The sequence below is a fragment of the Lonchura striata genome, chromosome 14 (assembly GCF_046129695.1).
Source record: "Lonchura striata isolate bLonStr1 chromosome 14, bLonStr1.mat, whole genome shotgun sequence".
Classification (NCBI taxonomy): Eukaryota; Metazoa; Chordata; class Aves; order Passeriformes; family Estrildidae; genus Lonchura; species Lonchura striata.
Genome location: NC_134616.1, coordinates 6,644,664 through 6,661,024, shown reverse-complemented (window position 1 = coordinate 6,661,024; position 16,361 = coordinate 6,644,664). Strand labels below are relative to the sequence as shown.

The 16,361-nt window shown below is 42.5% G+C and overlaps 2 protein-coding genes across 9 annotated transcripts in view; one reads left to right on the top strand and one right to left on the bottom strand.

Moving 5' to 3' along the window:
- Positions 1-5,850, top strand: part of FHL1 (four and a half LIM domains 1) — a 28,692-nt gene extending 22,842 nt beyond the window's left edge. For 2 of the 3 annotated variants that reach the window (XM_021548481.3, XM_021548479.2), the window contains exons 2-6: positions 1,424-1,605; positions 2,552-2,729; positions 3,198-3,367; positions 3,918-4,104; positions 4,869-5,850. In XM_021548481.3, coding sequence (XP_021404156.1) covers positions 1,450-1,605; positions 2,552-2,729; positions 3,198-3,367; positions 3,918-4,104; positions 4,869-5,026 — 849 coding nt within the window. In that variant the 5' untranslated portion in view covers positions 1,424-1,449 and the 3' untranslated portion in view covers positions 5,027-5,850. The remainder of the gene's footprint in view (positions 1-1,423; positions 1,606-2,551; positions 2,730-3,197; positions 3,368-3,917; positions 4,105-4,868) is intronic. The other variant, XM_021548480.2, reaches the window with a different exon arrangement.
- A 724-nt stretch (positions 5,851-6,574) lies between these two features.
- The window catches only part of MAP7D3 (MAP7 domain containing 3), a 42,423-nt gene continuing 32,636 nt past the window's right edge, over positions 6,575-16,361 (bottom strand). For 5 of the 6 annotated variants that reach the window (XM_021548474.3, XM_031504781.2, XM_021548477.3 and 2 more), the window contains 7 exons: positions 14,976-15,111; positions 13,696-13,876; positions 12,498-12,602; positions 12,210-12,263; positions 11,332-11,419; positions 10,733-10,931; positions 6,575-9,625 (listed from right to left, as the gene is read on the bottom strand). In XM_021548474.3, coding sequence (XP_021404149.2) covers positions 9,316-9,625; positions 10,733-10,931; positions 11,332-11,419; positions 12,210-12,263; positions 12,498-12,602; positions 13,696-13,876; positions 14,976-15,111 — 1,073 coding nt within the window. In that variant the 3' untranslated portion in view covers positions 6,575-9,315. The remainder of the gene's footprint in view (positions 9,626-10,732; positions 10,932-11,331; positions 11,420-12,209; positions 12,264-12,497; positions 12,603-13,695; positions 13,877-14,975; positions 15,112-16,361) is intronic. The other variant, XM_021548475.2, reaches the window with a different exon arrangement.

Sequence of the window (16,361 nt, the reverse complement as noted above, 5' to 3'; positions counted from 1 at the left end):
CGAGCCCAAACAGGGTCCCACTGACCCTGCCTTGCTGTGAGGGCACAGCCAGGAGTGACACACCTCTCTGCACCCCAAAACCCCTACAGGTTTGGTTCATAAAGGCACATTGTCCTGGGCTTGGAGCAGCATGGCTGGAATAAGCACTGTTGTACCACTGAGCTCTTTGAGGAACAGGCTTCAGGGTAGCCCCAGAGCTGGGTGAGGCCACATGATGGAGGCAGAAGCACTTGTTATGGCCTGATTTTGTCCTATCCCTTCCTTGCTCTGTGCTGACGCTGCTGCCCTGTCAGGAAGAGAGGAATTTTCAGGAAGAGAGGACATTTCCCATCTGGCTGGTGATGGTGCAGAAGGCTCAAGGCTGTGTCCCTGTGTGTTGGCTGTGCAGGGAAATGGGCTCTGCAGTGCTGGGGCTCTGGGGGCACCAGGGGCAGGGATGGAGCTGCCTCTGTGGAACTCCATGGCCTTCTGTAACTCCTGTGTTCTCTCCCTGGAAGTGCTCCAGGCCACGTTGGATCAGGCTTTAAGCAACCTGATGTAGTTACTGGCACCCCTGTCCGTAGTGGGGACTTGGAACAAAATGATTTCTAAGATTCCTTCAAACCCAAACCAGTCCAGGATTTTCTGAATCCTGATGGAGCCCTTGTAGCCCCTCACAAGAGTGTTGGTGGCTTCTGCTGAGGAAGGGTGCATGGAAAGAAGGGAGCCCTTGGCAGGAGACTGGGAGTGCAGGAAGGGATGCATGTCTGGGGAGAAAGTGTGAGCCAAAGTGGAAAATCCTCCAGTCAATATTCCCCACACCCACTGACAGCTCCCTGGCCATGGTGGAACATCAGATTTTGGCAGAGCCTTGATGGTGTGAACTGAAAGATATCTCTCCATGGAGGCAGATTTTTTTCTTTTTTTCTTTTTTTTTTTCTTTTCTTTTTTCCCCCTTATGATTTTTTATGTGAAAGCCTGGTGAAAAGAGGCAGCTGGAAGCTCCACACTATCCAGCACAAAAGGCCTTGGAGGGCTGCAGCTGGCTGTGGGTTCAGGCTGGAAACATGGAAACAGTTCCACTCTGCTCATGTTTGTTGGTGATTTCTGCACACAAGTGATGTGGTGCCTGAGCCAGGACCTCACCGAGGCCTGCAGTAATGAACTAAGGGACTCCCAGGGAGTGATTAGGTGTCATTAGCCTGCGCAGCATATAAATAAACCAGCCCAGCATCCTCCCACTTAACAAGGGGATGGGGAAAAGCCTGATTTGAGACTCTGCTCTCCTTGACTGGAGCTGCTTTGTCTATCAAGGAGCCCTTGAGGAGCGTGATAACACCACCACATTCCTGCGCCACGTTCCTCCTGCTGATCTGCACAGCCCCAGGAGGCTGGAGCAGCTTGCAGGGCCCCAGTGCTGTCCCTCAGCCGCTGTCCCTTGCAGGGCCTGGCAGCTACACCGTGGGCACCATGTCGGAGCGCTTCGACTGCCACTACTGCCGCGACCCCTTGCAGGGCAAGAAGTACGTGCAGAAGGAGGGGCGGCACTGCTGCGTCAAGTGCTTCGACAAGTTCTGCGCCAACACCTGCATCGAGTGCAAGAAACCCATCGGGGCCGACTCCAAGGTCAGTGCTGGGCACCTCGGTGGGTGATGAGGAGAGGCAGGGGATGATCACCCTCCTGTTTGCTCTGGCTCTGAGCAGCACTTTGGGAATCCTCTGGCTGCCAGCCGTGCGCTCATCGGGCAAACAGCGGCACTGGGGTGTGCACAGCGGGCACGCGGTGGGCTGCTTTGGCACAGGATCTCACTTCAGCCTGCTGCAGATGCTGAATTGCCCTGGAGAGAGAGATGCAGGGAGCTGGCCTCCATAGGGCCTGCAAAACTCATCTTCTGGGCAAAGCACTGAGGTCTGATTTCTGACAATTTTTCAGATGCTTATTGCTTCATGATGGAAATCAAGAGTTCTTTCTGTATACATACATGTTGAGAGCAGTTGGGTGGCAAGATGATTCTGCTGGGTTTTTTTCCCTTTATTTTAATTTATAATAGTATCTCTGATGTTCAGACACACTAACACCAGGCAGGACATGAAGAAACAAACTGCAGGACCTGCAAATATCTGCAAGCCTGGTGGTTGAAACTGTTTTGATCTCCATAAAAGCTGGAAATTGGCTTGTTCCTTATGTATAGAGATATGATATTATTGAAGTCATTAGCATATACCTTCAGGGACAGATAAATGTTAATAATGTACACCTGAGCTAGAGGGAATGTAAGACCACAAGAACTTGCAGAGCTTTGAATCTCCAAACTGTTGGTTTGAAGCATCTTCTGTCCCACTGAAAGTCCAAAGTGAATGTGATTGTGTCAGTGAGTTTGGTTAAATGTCCTTCCCTTAAGTGCTTGAAGAGAAGCTGTAGCCCTACCCTCTGAATCAGACAAACTTAGGGACAACAAATCCATCCTTTACTGCCCAGGCTGCTGAGACAGGAGCTTGGCTTTAGGGCTGCTCAGGGGGAGAGAAAAGAGAAAAGCTTCTCACTCCCTGCCTCCCTTTCTGTTCGCTGCAGGAGCTGCATTTCAAGAACCGCTACTGGCACGACAGCTGCTTCCGCTGCTTCAAGTGCTACACGTCCCTGGTCAACGAGCCCTTCATGCTGAGGGAGAACAACAAGGTTTGGTGCAGCAACTGCACTGCTGCTGAGGATGCACCCAGGTGTAAGGGCTGCTTCAAGCCCATTATTGCAGGTACTGTGCCAGCGATGGGTCTGAGGGTCGTGTTCTGCTCTAGAGCATAAACCAGGGGGGTTTATCAGGCTGTCGAGGCTGCAGTTAGGGGTTTGGGCATCACAGTGGAAGGCTGGAGAGCCTCAGAATAGTGAATTTTGATTGTTGCTCTCACCTGTCCATTTTATTCAAGTGTTGAAAGGCTGCTTTGCCGTTAACCCTCATGTGGATAATTAACCCTCATGTCAGTCTTAAACTAATTCTACCAAAAGCTTTACTTGGTAAATCAAGGTCCTAAAAGGCTCAGGCAGCTGGTAACTATTTTAAGAAAATCTAGCAAGCCCTGGCTAAAATCAGAGACAGAAATGACCAGCTCATCCCTGGTCTGCATTCCAGTGGAATCCTGGGCATAGCTATGGACAGGTCCTGCCCACAGGGGAAGGTTTGCCACAGGCCTGAAATCTCACAAGTTATTTTTATCTATTGTAGGAGACCAAAATGTTGAGTACAAGAAGATGGTCTGGCACAAGGACTGCTTCACCTGCAGCCAGTGCAAGCAAGTGATTGGATCTGGGAGCTTCTTCCCCAAGGGTGATGACTTCTACTGTGTCTCCTGCCATGAGCACAAGTTTGCCAAGACCTGTGCTAAGTGCAAGAATGTAAGTCCTTCCCCTCTGCAGAGGCAGCTGCCAGAACCAGCCCTCGTGTGCCTTTTGGGAGCTGGGAGGGTGAACCAGCAGGCAGACCATGCTGAAGCTGTATCAAAGCTTATTTCTTCCCCTGAGATACCAGTGCCAGCAACTGGTGGAATGACAGGAGAGCCGATGGTTCCTGTGCATTACAGGAACTGGGCAGGGGTGGTTGGCAACACTACAGAAAACAAATGATGCCGTCTTGCACTTGCCTTGGGGTAGTTTAGGCTCTGTAGTGGTACTGAATATTCAAGAAGTGAAACAGTAGCTGTTCCACAACTTCTGCAACTGATTAGTGTGGAATTTCAGTTACTGCAGGTAAAAGAAAGTATTACAAAAGTACCAGGTATGTGGAATTTCAGTTTAGAGGGACTCAAGTGCACTGTGCAATTAAATTTTAATGCACTTTGGAAAGATCCTCTCCATGACAAAGCTTTCCTACCCTACACCCCATGTCTGTGTCACCTCTCCTCTCCTCTGCTGATTCTGAACCACACCTGTGCTCTTTCTCTCCCAGCCTATCACTTCTGGAGGCCTCACTTACCAGGAACAGCCTTGGCATTCCGAGTGTTTCATTTGCTCCAACTGCAAGAAGCAACTGGGTGGGAAGCGCTTCACAGCTGTGGAGGATCAGTTTTACTGCGTTGAGTGCTACAAGGAGTGTGTTGCCAAGAAGTGTGCTGGATGCAAGAATCCTATTACAGGTATGTTGGGTTAAATGCAGCTCGAGGGCAGTGGGTGCTGAAGGTCAGGACAGTGATCCTCCAAAGACAGAGAGTCCAGGGGTGGGAAACATCAGAAGCAGGTCTGGTAACCCAAGCCCAATCCCAGTATTTTACATGTGATCTGGCTCTTGAGCCACGTGCTTGTGCTGGATGGAGGCTGAGCTGGTAACTGAGCTCTTCAGCCTCTGCATGTCTCAAATTTACCTCCTTCAAAACTCCCCCAACCAGAATGATTCCCACCCATATCTCAGTCTGGGACCCTTAAGTCTAAAATGAGTGGTGTTTTTATTCCCTCAAAGGGACATTTGTACCCCTTCCGATGTCTCTTGCACTTAAAACTCACTGGATTACAGAGCTCAGCCCTGAACTGTGGCCACTGTCCTGCCAGACCGATGAGGCTCACATTCCCTCCTGCATTTCAGAGCACAGATCTGAACCCACAAGTGTTTAGCTCAACCTGTCCTTGCTCCACATCTCTCCTTAACTGTTTGCTGGAGAAAGGAGCAAAGGGAAAAAAGTTGATTGTAGAGACAAGCCACGCAAGACTTATGTTTCTCCTTCAAGAAACATCAGAAGATGCAACAAAAACCATGGCTCAGTTGCCACTTTGCAGTTTCAGGCAGCCCCTGTGGCCTGCAAGCCTAGGGAGCAGTGGGGCAGCAGGACCAGGCTGTGCTGGTTGGTGGGACAGCCCAGCCAAGGCAGCGCTACTATCGCCGTCCTATAATTGTGTTCTCTCCTAGCAGGATTTGGAAGAGGAACCAGTGTGGTTAACTACGAGGATGAATCCTGGCACGATTACTGTTTCAAATGCACAAAGTGTGCCCGTGGTCTGGCCAACAAGCGCTTTGTTTGCCATAATGGAAAAATTTATTGTGCTGAGTGTCCCAAACGACTGTAAATGAGCAGATGTAAGATGGATTTTAAAGCCCTGCTTTCCCAAACAGCCCTGGTAAAAAAGCAGGTTTTTGCATGTTGAGAATTTTAACTTTTTCCATTTTTAGTGTAAGAACTAAATTAGCCTTAATATACTGGGTGTGACTTTTGAAGCTCTTGCAGTACAAAAGCATGTAGCCTTGCAAAAATCTAACCTTGTTTCCAAGTAACTCCTAGTATAAAGGCTTGAAATGTTGTTAGATTTAGAGATCCACACACTGCATCATCTGTGTGTGGCTTAAACTAAAACAAATCTAGTTTTAAGCTTACCTGGTATATGATTAAGCTTGGCACTTAACTTGAAGTGGGTTTGACAAGGCATGCACCTCTGACACAGAGATGCAAAGACAGCATGTGAGATCAGAGGGATCCATGATTATGCTTCTACAAGTACAGATACACAACAAACACTGCACCATTAATAAGTAATAAATACCTTAGCTTACTCTACAACACCATGTTGCAGCACATGTAGGAATGGCTTCATCTTACAGATAACAATGTTTTGGCAGTGACATTTAGCTTAGTTAAGTTTCCATAAACTTGTTTTAGTCTTGATTTCCGTGTGGTTTGCCTGCAAGTTTTCCTCATCAGCTTTTTTTATATAATTGTTTAAACAAGGCTGTCTATGTACAATTATTAATCCATTAACAAGTAGTAAATCTTTCACCTACAACATGCACATGCATTTACAAGTGCCTTAAAAATAGCTCATACAAGGCTAGCTCTCCTATCATGTCAGTGTATGTTTAGTGACTGAATAAAAGTGAGACTAGTACCTGCTTGGAACCCATAGTCTGGAAATTATTCCTTTTTCATTCTGCCATCTTACATGATTGATGTGTCTTAGGGCTGAGCTACTGAAACCAAGTCTACTACACAAATACTGGCAAAGTAAGAGTCAGCTGTGCTGTCATTGCACCCTTAAATATCTGAGGACTAAAGCAACCATTTCCATAAACTAATTAATTTTTTAATATATAACTGACACTGGACCATCTGCCAGAAACAGCCTGTGTGAAAATGCCCTTTGGAGAGCATATGTACAGCCACTGTTCATGCATAGATCCACCACGCTTCAGCAACCTGAATGCTGGTTTAAGGAGGTTTTTTTTCCACAGTAGTGAAATACTTCATCAACTGGATCTGCTCCAGCCCTTCCTTTTCAACTACTGATAAAGAACCCTTGCAAGAAAATGAAAAGGCAGCATCTTGCTGGTCACTGCTCCACTGCTGGACTCGCAACACAGAGATGCTGTTGCTGCTGCAGGGGAAAGGCAAAGACTGGCAGGGAAAAGCAGGTTAAAGAATTCCTTAGTTCAGAACACGCCATCAGCACGGACAAACACAGCAAGAGCTGAAGGTGTTAGTGCAAATCCCTCTCAACCACACAGACTGCTAGTTTGGGAATCAGGAGCAGTTAGAGCAGCACCAGAGTGCATCCCGAGGCATTTCAGCATGGCAAGGGGTGGAGAGGCCTAGTAAGGTCACATTTAACATTACAGAAATAAAGCATTGTTCAACTGCAAAGTTTATTTAACTGTGCACACGTATTTACACAGGGCTGGATCAGACCATCCAACAAATCCCAGCACAGAAAAAATATCAGCATCTTTGTTAGAATGATTGTCTCTGCCAGAACAAACAGCTATCATACAAAAATACAGTTCTCCTTTTACCTAAGGCACTGCTCTAAAGTCTAAAACAGTTCTACAGGATTTCTGACCAGCAAGAGGGAGAAGACTGAGGGCTCTGTTGCAGCTGAGGTGTCGAGGAAAGCACAGGTGTAGTTCCAGCAAAGCCACTGCAAACACAGCTGCTGCTTGGATGCATCCCTGGAACTGAGGGACAGCCAATGGCTTGTAGCAGGTTTTGAGAGAGCTACTCCTTAAAGTAATGACCTATGCAGTCTATCTGTTACAGGAGGCATCAGAACAAGGCTGCATTATTACTTTTAGTAGCAATTTTCAGAAGATGCTTCGTTAAACTCTTCATGCTGAAAAAAGCAGGCAAATTCAGGTTAAATAAGATTATTTAATGCAGGCTTGAGGGGAAGGGAAATATATATGCAGCTTGCAGCCACTGTTATAGAGCTGGAACTAGAACTCTTGGAATAATGAACATGAACAAAACATGACTTCAATGGTCTAATACTGTTATGTACACAATAAAATAATACTTCCATAGTGTAGATAAATAAGTAATTCAAAAGGAAAACATTTTTTAAAAGCCTAACACCTTAAACTGCACCAACAGACAAATCTAGGGACTCAACATTTTTGTAATATATTAGAGCACATGCTGGAAAATGTTTTCATGTTTGCCAATAGATCAAAACATATTAGTGGTGGTACAACACTTGCATTTTGAAACTGCCAATATTTTCACATTAGATAATAAGGAATTTTTCTTCTCCATTCAAAATTGAAGAAATTCAATTTTGCATTTTTAAATAGCACATGAACCAACAAGCAACAACATTTTTCTAGACATTAAAAAGGGAGTTCAGCTTTAACATACACTGAGTGAGTCTTTTATTTCATCGAGATCATTTTAGAAAAATATGCAAAGTCTGCAGCTAAGTGGGGAGCCTTCAGCGGCATGTTCTACATGATACTGATATGAAAATAATTAAAAAAAGACTCAACCAGGTTACTGTAAAGTTTGTAAAGGGGAAACAAGGAACACTTGAACTAGGAAACCTCATCTAACAATTAGCTAAACAAACAAAAAAAGAACATTAGCACAACAGTTTCCCTGAAATGTTTCAAGGTGCAAATTAGAAGTTTGTCATCCCTCCCCTGTTGTTTTTTGCAAACTTGAAGATGGATAAAGGTAAACAAGCAGCTTTTCAAAACAAGGCCTTCGGTACTTGAGAAAACACTGGATTACTGAAGTGCAATCAGATTATTTCCAGGTCTCTAGTGTTCACAGTTCTGTCCAAAAAGCAAAGAAAAAAAACAAAACAAAACCATTTAACCATCATAACTGTGTGTATGCCACATTCATCCATCATCATTGTCAGTCTACATCCAGGAGTGAGCACAGAACCACTTGGTCACGTACAGTCCAAAACTAGCACAGTAGGTTTTCTTTCTTTTTACAGGAATATTAGTTTTCAAAGTTATGTACAGAATTCTTAACCTGTATTACACTTAAAAATTTTCAAGTTCAAAATTAAAAGGCCACACATCCTTCACTAAAAAGTTAATTAGTATGATTAAAATAGAAAGTGAACAGCAGAACCACAATAAATTTGTCTATTCCCATGGCTCTGTTTGCTGTGGCCTCAAGGGAAGCCTCCATCAGGGTGTGTCCATGGAACTAAAATTCACAAGACGCAGAGTGACAGAGGACTCAGGAAACAGTTCAGTCTAGGAAAGTGCTACACTTTAATCAAACAAGTGCTACACATCACTGGAAGGAAATGTGGATAGCAAGGCTTGGTTTTCCACTAGCATTCACTTCAACTGATCACACAGTCATTTATCCCACGGAAAGAGATCTCCTGTGAAAACAGTCCTTTGGGGCTTGGCTCCAACACCAGAGAAGTCCAGTCTTACAGAAACTGGCTTCCTGAAGCTTCTCTGACACACAAAGCACTGTACTGCATCAGGGCTTGGTTTCTCAAGTACATGTGGCTCGAGATGCAGCCCTGCGTCTTTCAGAAAATTCAGAATATTTTGAGTACAGCTTTATTACTCCTCCCAAAATGTAACACAACCATCTGTGGAATTTCAGGTTGGTGTTACTTGCCTCAGTGAAGTGAAAGACTGTTTTACAGTAAGTAGAGAGCCAGCTAGTACACTGCTAAGAGTCTGAAGAGACCTTGTAAGACCACACAGGTCAGCATCAAAACCAGAACATGTCTAGGAGTGAAAAGGTCTGGTGTGCAGAGCTACATCAAACACCTTTTAAACTATTTTGTATCTTCAAAAGTAACATGTGCCATTTAACATGTATTAGAAAAACCTTAAAGTACAACATACGAGCTTCAATGCTGTTTGGAACTTCACAAGGGCTTAGCTGTTTCTTTGGAAGAGCCTTAATGTTGGGCCTTATCAAGTCCCTAAAAAGGCATCAGTTGGTGACTCCTTTTGACAGAATTCAAGTTAAAAGCACTAAAGAAAGAGCCTTCCCTCCAGTCTACGCATTGGAAAAAGTGCCTTGAAAACAAGAAGCTGTATTTAAGGCAAGGAGAGCAAAACGCAAGGAGGTGAATTGCCTAGCTGGGGGAAGAGACAGACAGGGAAGTCAGCTTGGATTACCTGATGAAGCATCTATAGGTTTGGTCAATGAATTCACTGCACCATCTTCCTCAAAAGCCAATTTGGGACTAGAAGGTAGTGTAGCAGCATCATTCAAGTTTTGATTACAGTTACCAGCAGAGATGCTGTCCGAGCTCAGTTTGGTTGACTTGGAATGTACTCCAACATCAATGAACTCCTCAAAAGTCCAGGAACCAGATTTTCCATTAAGATTCGGAATAAGTCCAATTGTATGGTCAGCTTCATGAACACCCAACTTCCCCGAGTCATCAATAACCACTTCTTTCACAGAATGGCTACAAAAAACAGAGAATGGAAAAACAAAAAGCTTGTGTTGCAGTTTCCGTATGTTTAACCTTACATTGATTCCAGGACTAATAATTTACAGTCTGCATACTCTGCAAAGCACTGAATAACCCACAGGGCATTCCCAGAGAAGCTTCAGCTGCCACACAGGATCTCCCTTCCAAGAACCAATGGGGAAGAAAAACTCAACAATATATACCCATTTTTTACTATATAGCAGCCCTCAGGTAAGGCTTCTGTCTCTAAAAATTTGACATAAGAATGTAACAAGTTTAAAGCTTTGATTATTAAGTCTTGATTTTTGTAGGGTGCATTTTTCCTTTTTTTTTTCTCCAGGTAAGACTTTTTGAACACAAAACTAAGTCTCAGAAGACTAGCAATATTTAAAACAGATTCAATAGCTAAACTCAAATTACAGACCAATTTTCACTCATTCTTAGGACAATCTTGGAAATGTCTTTATAGTCCATCACTGGAGGAATTACATTAATTTATCATCACTTTAAAAAAGTGTTCACAATTTCTAAATCATTAGCATTTAGACGAGTAAATGGAACAAGCATCAGAGGACAAACTGTCCAGTAGGAGATGAAAAAGCTTTATGTTAAAAAATAAGTTGAAACAATAAAAAACTCAAATTCCTCACTAAGGGAGGCTTCTGCATTGTATCTGGTATTTCAGCACAACTGAAAGTGTTCTAGAACTTTCTGTAAGTTATTCCTTTTCAGTGTTATCCTCCTCCCTCTTGTTTAATGTTTTGTTAATGAGAACAGCAAGGCATTTAAATGGAAAAGGTTTCAAGCCAATGTCTGTTTTTATAATCAACATTGCCATGTTGCTGGCTGTGTGTCTCACTTCTCAGCAAAGGCAGCACTGTTAACATGGTGCCATCTAAACAAACAATTACCCTGAGCTACCTGCTCTGTGTGAGGCTGTGAGCTGACAGCACACACCACATGGCTGGAGAAAGGTACGCAGACACCACAAAGCCACCAAGGTGCTGCAGATTTAAATAAATGCTGCACTGCATTTATTTAAACACAGACAAGAGCTTTCTTGTGTGAGAGCTAAGTGCTCTAACAGTACAGTAGACTCACCTGGAATCCTTTAGCTCAGTAACAGACAGAGACTCCTTGTCACTTTTCAAGTCACTTCCATTCATGAACACTTCACTGGCCTTCAACTCTGACTCATCTTGTGCCTCAGATTCTGCAGAGATCATGCTTTGTGCAGTCTCTAAACAATCCTCTGCCTCCCCCTTGATGCCCTGGAGCAAGTCAACACCATTTAGCTTTCCTGTATTTTGCAGGGAGAGGGGGAGGAGAGAAAAATTAAATACAACGGAAAAAACAATGTGAGTAGCAGAATTGCTATTCTAAATTAATAAAATACAAGTGCCAAAATAACCCTTCCTAGCCAAAACCTGAGGTATTTGGCTTCAACAGATTCATCTGTCTGTAGACAAGCTGCCTATATCAACATGAAATTTGTTTGTCATCTTCAGAAATCCACTTGTAAAATGAAAGCATGCTGCCTGAATTTCACTCTCAAATAATTCTGACTGATTCTCTGTTCAAGAAGGGAGTCCCCCCGGCATCTCTGGGACTGGTGTTTCAGACCATCCCAGTGCTGTTAGGACTGACCTTTTCAACAGAGACTCGCTGCCACCCAGGTCAGACTCAATCAGCTTCCTTACCTGGCTGATCAGTCTTCTCAAGACCCAACTCCTCCTCCTCTTCAATATCCTCTCCCTCCATCGAGGCAGACTTCCCTTCATTCTGCAACTGAATTGCCACAGTGTTACTTGGAACAACTCCCTGTCTTCCACAGTTTTCACAAGTTCAGTCACAGCTCCCACACAAAACCATTCAGTGCCCAGAAGTGAGGCCACACGAGTTCCAGGCTCACAGACAACCAGGCCACCCAGCAACATGTGCTTTGCAGAGCCAGAGCCTGTGAGACCCACTTCCACATCCTACCTATTATTCCTGAGTTGCTTTCCCCCACTTTTCTCCAAGGTGTGTGCTAAATTTTTATTGATTTTCAGCTATTGGAAGACTTGAATATTTGAATGTTCAAAGAGGAACAACTAATCCTCAATATGCACAATTTTTCACAAAACTTAGATCACTGCATTAACAAAAATACATCCAGTTTTCTGTAGCAATAGCAATCCAAAGAGAATTGCTCTAAGCAATTCTTTTGCTTTAAGCAAACAGATGATGCCAGAAATCTAAGTTTTCTGGGAAAAATCTGTCCTGGCAGAATGCACACAGTTAAAAATAAATCCATTATTAATCAGGGTTTGGTTAAAACAGTTTTTAAAAACCAGTCTGAAGTGATAGCAGCAGATAACATTGTGTCTATAGGCCTGGAACAAAAATGTAACAAAGACTCTTCACATAGCAAGCCAAACAGAAGAATGTGTGCAATGGCAAACTACTGGAAATTATTCTGGTGCACCAGAACTCTGCACTTCCTGTGGAAGCCATTTTGTGTACGGATAACAGAGGAAGACAGGATACAAGGCAAAAAGTCCTATTCTGCATTTTACAGATCCAAACAAAAAAGTACCTTGGATTCGTTTTGATCCGATTTTCGTGTTCTTTTCATTATTTCTTCTATTCTCTGTTAAAACATGCAGAACATTTACAATTACATACAGAGCTTTCTATTTCAGCATTCTGGTTAAAATTCATCAATCAGAATATATTTTCATATTTCATGTGTGTACTATTTTCATCACTGTTTTTAAATTTCACAAACCAGAGTTGGCAGCCTTTAAAAAAAACACACTTCTATTTAATTGCATCTGAGACCATTTGCCTGTTCATTTTAGGCTGAAAATTCAAAACAGGATACCTTTTTTCTTTCAAGCCTTTCCTGCATATTTTGCTGCATAATCCTCTCTCTTTCCAGTCGCTGTCTTTCAGCCTCTTCTTGAGCTTTTGCTTCAGCTTCTTCTCTCTGAAAAAACAAAAAGAAGAAAGCACCCAGTGCATAATTTATTACCAACAATAAAAAGCAAAGGAGTTACAGAATCCAGTTCAACACAAACAGGAACATCAGACAATCACTATGTAATATGATCACACATTACAACTAAATGTCAATTACCTAGTTACTGACACCAATATACATTACTATGGCATTCTGAAACTGAAACCAACTATATTGAGATAATGCAAATGTTCTGAATGCTGCTGAGCTACTGAATGTTTTTGTTCAGACTACGCTTTGGGATGAACGAGGATTATCTATAAAGTAACAAGACAGCAATTAAATTCTAAATGTGCCAAGGTGAACTTAAAAATCGTGGCAGTCAGGTATTGCTACCAAGACACTTGTTGCTGAACATCTTCTACTCCTCCTACTCTGGAAAATATTTTCCAATATGACTGGAAAGAAGACAGAAACATAATTAACACTCTGCGTAATGGTCATTAACAAACATTTAAAGAAATATACATGTGGCAAAGCCATTCACAGCTCTTTGGACACAAATAATTTCAATGTAAAACTGCTTTAATTTTCAGATTTAATCTAATTTAAGGAAAGCCTGCTTTCTGCAGAGCTGCTCCCTTCAGTTCAAAGGATGTCTTTGCAAAGGTACTTGGCTGTGGAAGACTATTCAGCAACACGAAAGGCAGACTTGGAAACATTACCAATCTTTCTTTGAGAGGAATCAGAACAAACCAGATTATTTTCCAGACAGACCATCTTCTTGTAACTCATAGCAGTCTGCTGGTTAAGTGGGCTCAGTACAGATATTTTACATATGCAAAAGAGCATCCCTGATGACTAAAAAAAATATTCCAAAATAGCTGCTTCTACCCACACTTGAATTTATTAAATGCTAAGGGAAAAAAAAAAAATCACAGAGACCAGGGCAAGGAAAGATCTACAGACAGTCTCAAATCCATCTCAGACAGGATAAACTCAGCCTCACATCATGGCTGACACAGATTTGTCAAAACCATTCTGTGAAAGAAAAATCAAAGACAACCCTCTTGAAACCACAGCAGCAACTTCTTCCAGGAACACAGCAGGAGCCACAGACCTGCTGTTGAAGCTCTGCGAGTTTTTCCTGCTCCTCCTGCTCCCGGCGGACCCTCTCCTCTTCAGCTTGTCTCTGCTGCTCTTCATAAGTGACTCTCCTCTCCTCCTCCTGCTTCCGGAGCTCCTCCTCCCGTCGTGCTTTTTCCTCAGTTGCTCTCCTGGCCATTTCTTCTTCTCTGATTCTAGAATTTCCAAGGTACAGATTACTGGGCACTTATTTCTTTAAAAGCATGCATGCACAAGAGACAAGAGTAGGAAAGCAAGAAAGTTCAAGGCAGTCCAGTCAAAAATAACTGCATAAAGACACTTTCTGGTGTGGATTTACAAATGCCACCATTCAGACTTATCAAAGCAAAAATTAGAATAACTTGGAAGAAATTATCTGTGAGTAAAATCTCTTTACTAATTAAGTCAACATTGTTCCAATAATTAAGTCAAGGTTGTTCCAATAATTAAATTTGATTGAGAATTGGATTAACCAATGACCATCTGCAACCATGACATGAATAAAGCTTATAATCACCGTCAAACATAAATTTAGTGGGATTTCCTAAAGGACTCTTTCTTCTATAGCCTGAATTCAGAGATGCACTGAAGGTGCATACTGCCAGCTCTTGCAGACATACAGGGCAGATCTGAGGACATATTTCTAGAGCAGATTATATGCAAGTTTCTGACAGCTTCATATCCACAACTGGGTAACAGACAAAATCTGACATTCCACCCTGTTTATAGTAGGCAGGTGACCCCTGACCTAGAATAAAGTTAGTCAGCACTAACTTAGCCATTTATTTTAATAACTTCTATGCAGTGAACCAAATCCACACTGATTTACTACTTTGAATTACTTGCCTGCACGATTCCTGATCCATATTTCATATCACTAAAGTGAGATTTAATGTACCATCCAACCACTGCCTAAGCTGATCAAAGGGAAGTTTGATACAGAGAATTTGACTCTTTCAAACCAAATACGAACAAACCAAACACAAGTGGTGTAAAAAAGGCAAGTTCTAGTTGTGAAACAAAAGCCCCACTGGTGTTTGGAAGGAAAAAGAAGCAGTGACTTCACAGGGACTGTGCATTATGTATGTTCTGAGATATAAACTGATGTTACACACAGTAACCTGTACCAGGTTGGTGCCAGTGCCTCTCAGCTTCAGGAACTCTCTTAACATTTTCAGGAACTTAAATGAACACTTAGAAAACATACACAGCTGGAGTATCCTTTACAACCATACCCCATCACTGAAAGCATCCCTTCCCTTCCTCAGTAGTTACCTTTCCTCTTCTTGTTTCTGAATTCTTTCTTGGTCTTCACGCTCTCTTTGCTCCCGTGCCAGACGTCGCTTCTCTGTCAGGATTTTAGCAGCTTCTTCAGCTGTGGTGGTCCCTGCTACTGTTTTGCTACCTGATTCTGCAAAGGTTAAAAGAATCTGCTGTTAGCAAGTTCCAGGAACTTAAAATTATGAAACATGTTATCTCTGTGAGATGAGTTCTTATGGCCAACTGATTCAGTACCTCTTCCATCAGTGCTCATCACATAAGTGATTGCACCCTTATCTGTAACAGGCCTGCAAGAGCCAAAGGGGAGCCCTGAAGGGACAGAGGCACAATATCTCACTGACACTGAAAGAGTAACAGCTCATTTCAACACTGGTCCAGCCATATTCCAGATGATACACTTAAAGATACTCTCCAATTATCATAGCATTTAAAAACATGTATCTGACAAGACACCCTTATTTCTGTAATGCTTGAACACTGAAAAGAAAACTGGGAAAAAAACTGCTTTAGGAAATAGCTTTCACTTCCTTCTAATAAAACTGAATGCATGGGACCCTAAAGAGGAAATTATAATTCTTTTATTTTTCTTGTTTCATAACATTAACATTCATGGCTTTATATTTACATAGTATCTTAGAGTGCAAATGATCATCATTTTATCTGGCCCTGAGGGCACATACTAATGACTTCAGTAATACCATATTTCTATACATCAGCAACAAATCAATTTCCAATTTACATGGAGATCAAAACAGCTTCAACCACCAGGTGAGTAGATCTTTGCAGGTCCTGCTGTTTATGCTTCTTCATGACCTGCCTGGTGCTATGGTGTCAAAACATCAGAGGCACTATTACAAATTAACCTCAGGAAAAAAGTCAAAACAGAACCATCTTGCCATCCAGCTGCTCTCAATATGCATACTGAAAGAACTCTGATTTCTATCAGTTATTCCCACTCCCTAGAAATATTTCAGATTGAATGTGATTTAAGAGCTCATCATCTGAATATTCAGAGAATCAGCTCTTGATGTCAGTAGAGGAGCAGCATCATAATTTTGGTGAGGACCTGCCTTTCTCCTAAACATTTCACAAATCAGCACATGTATTTTTGCTTAACATTTATACAGCATTGAAGTCAAGGTAATTTTAATGAATTATGACATCAGGGTTTGACCATTTATTTTACTTCTGACCTGAAGACAAATAATTCAAAACACAAGGTCATCATTAGGAACTTTAATACCTGAAAAGCTGCTTAGGCCCCATGGACACATAATCACTACCTGCAGCTGCAGGGTATAATTAACACACAGCAAACTCTCAGCAGCTGACTCATGGCTGTCTTTTGTGCATAAAAATTGTTCTTGCAGCCCTAGGAAA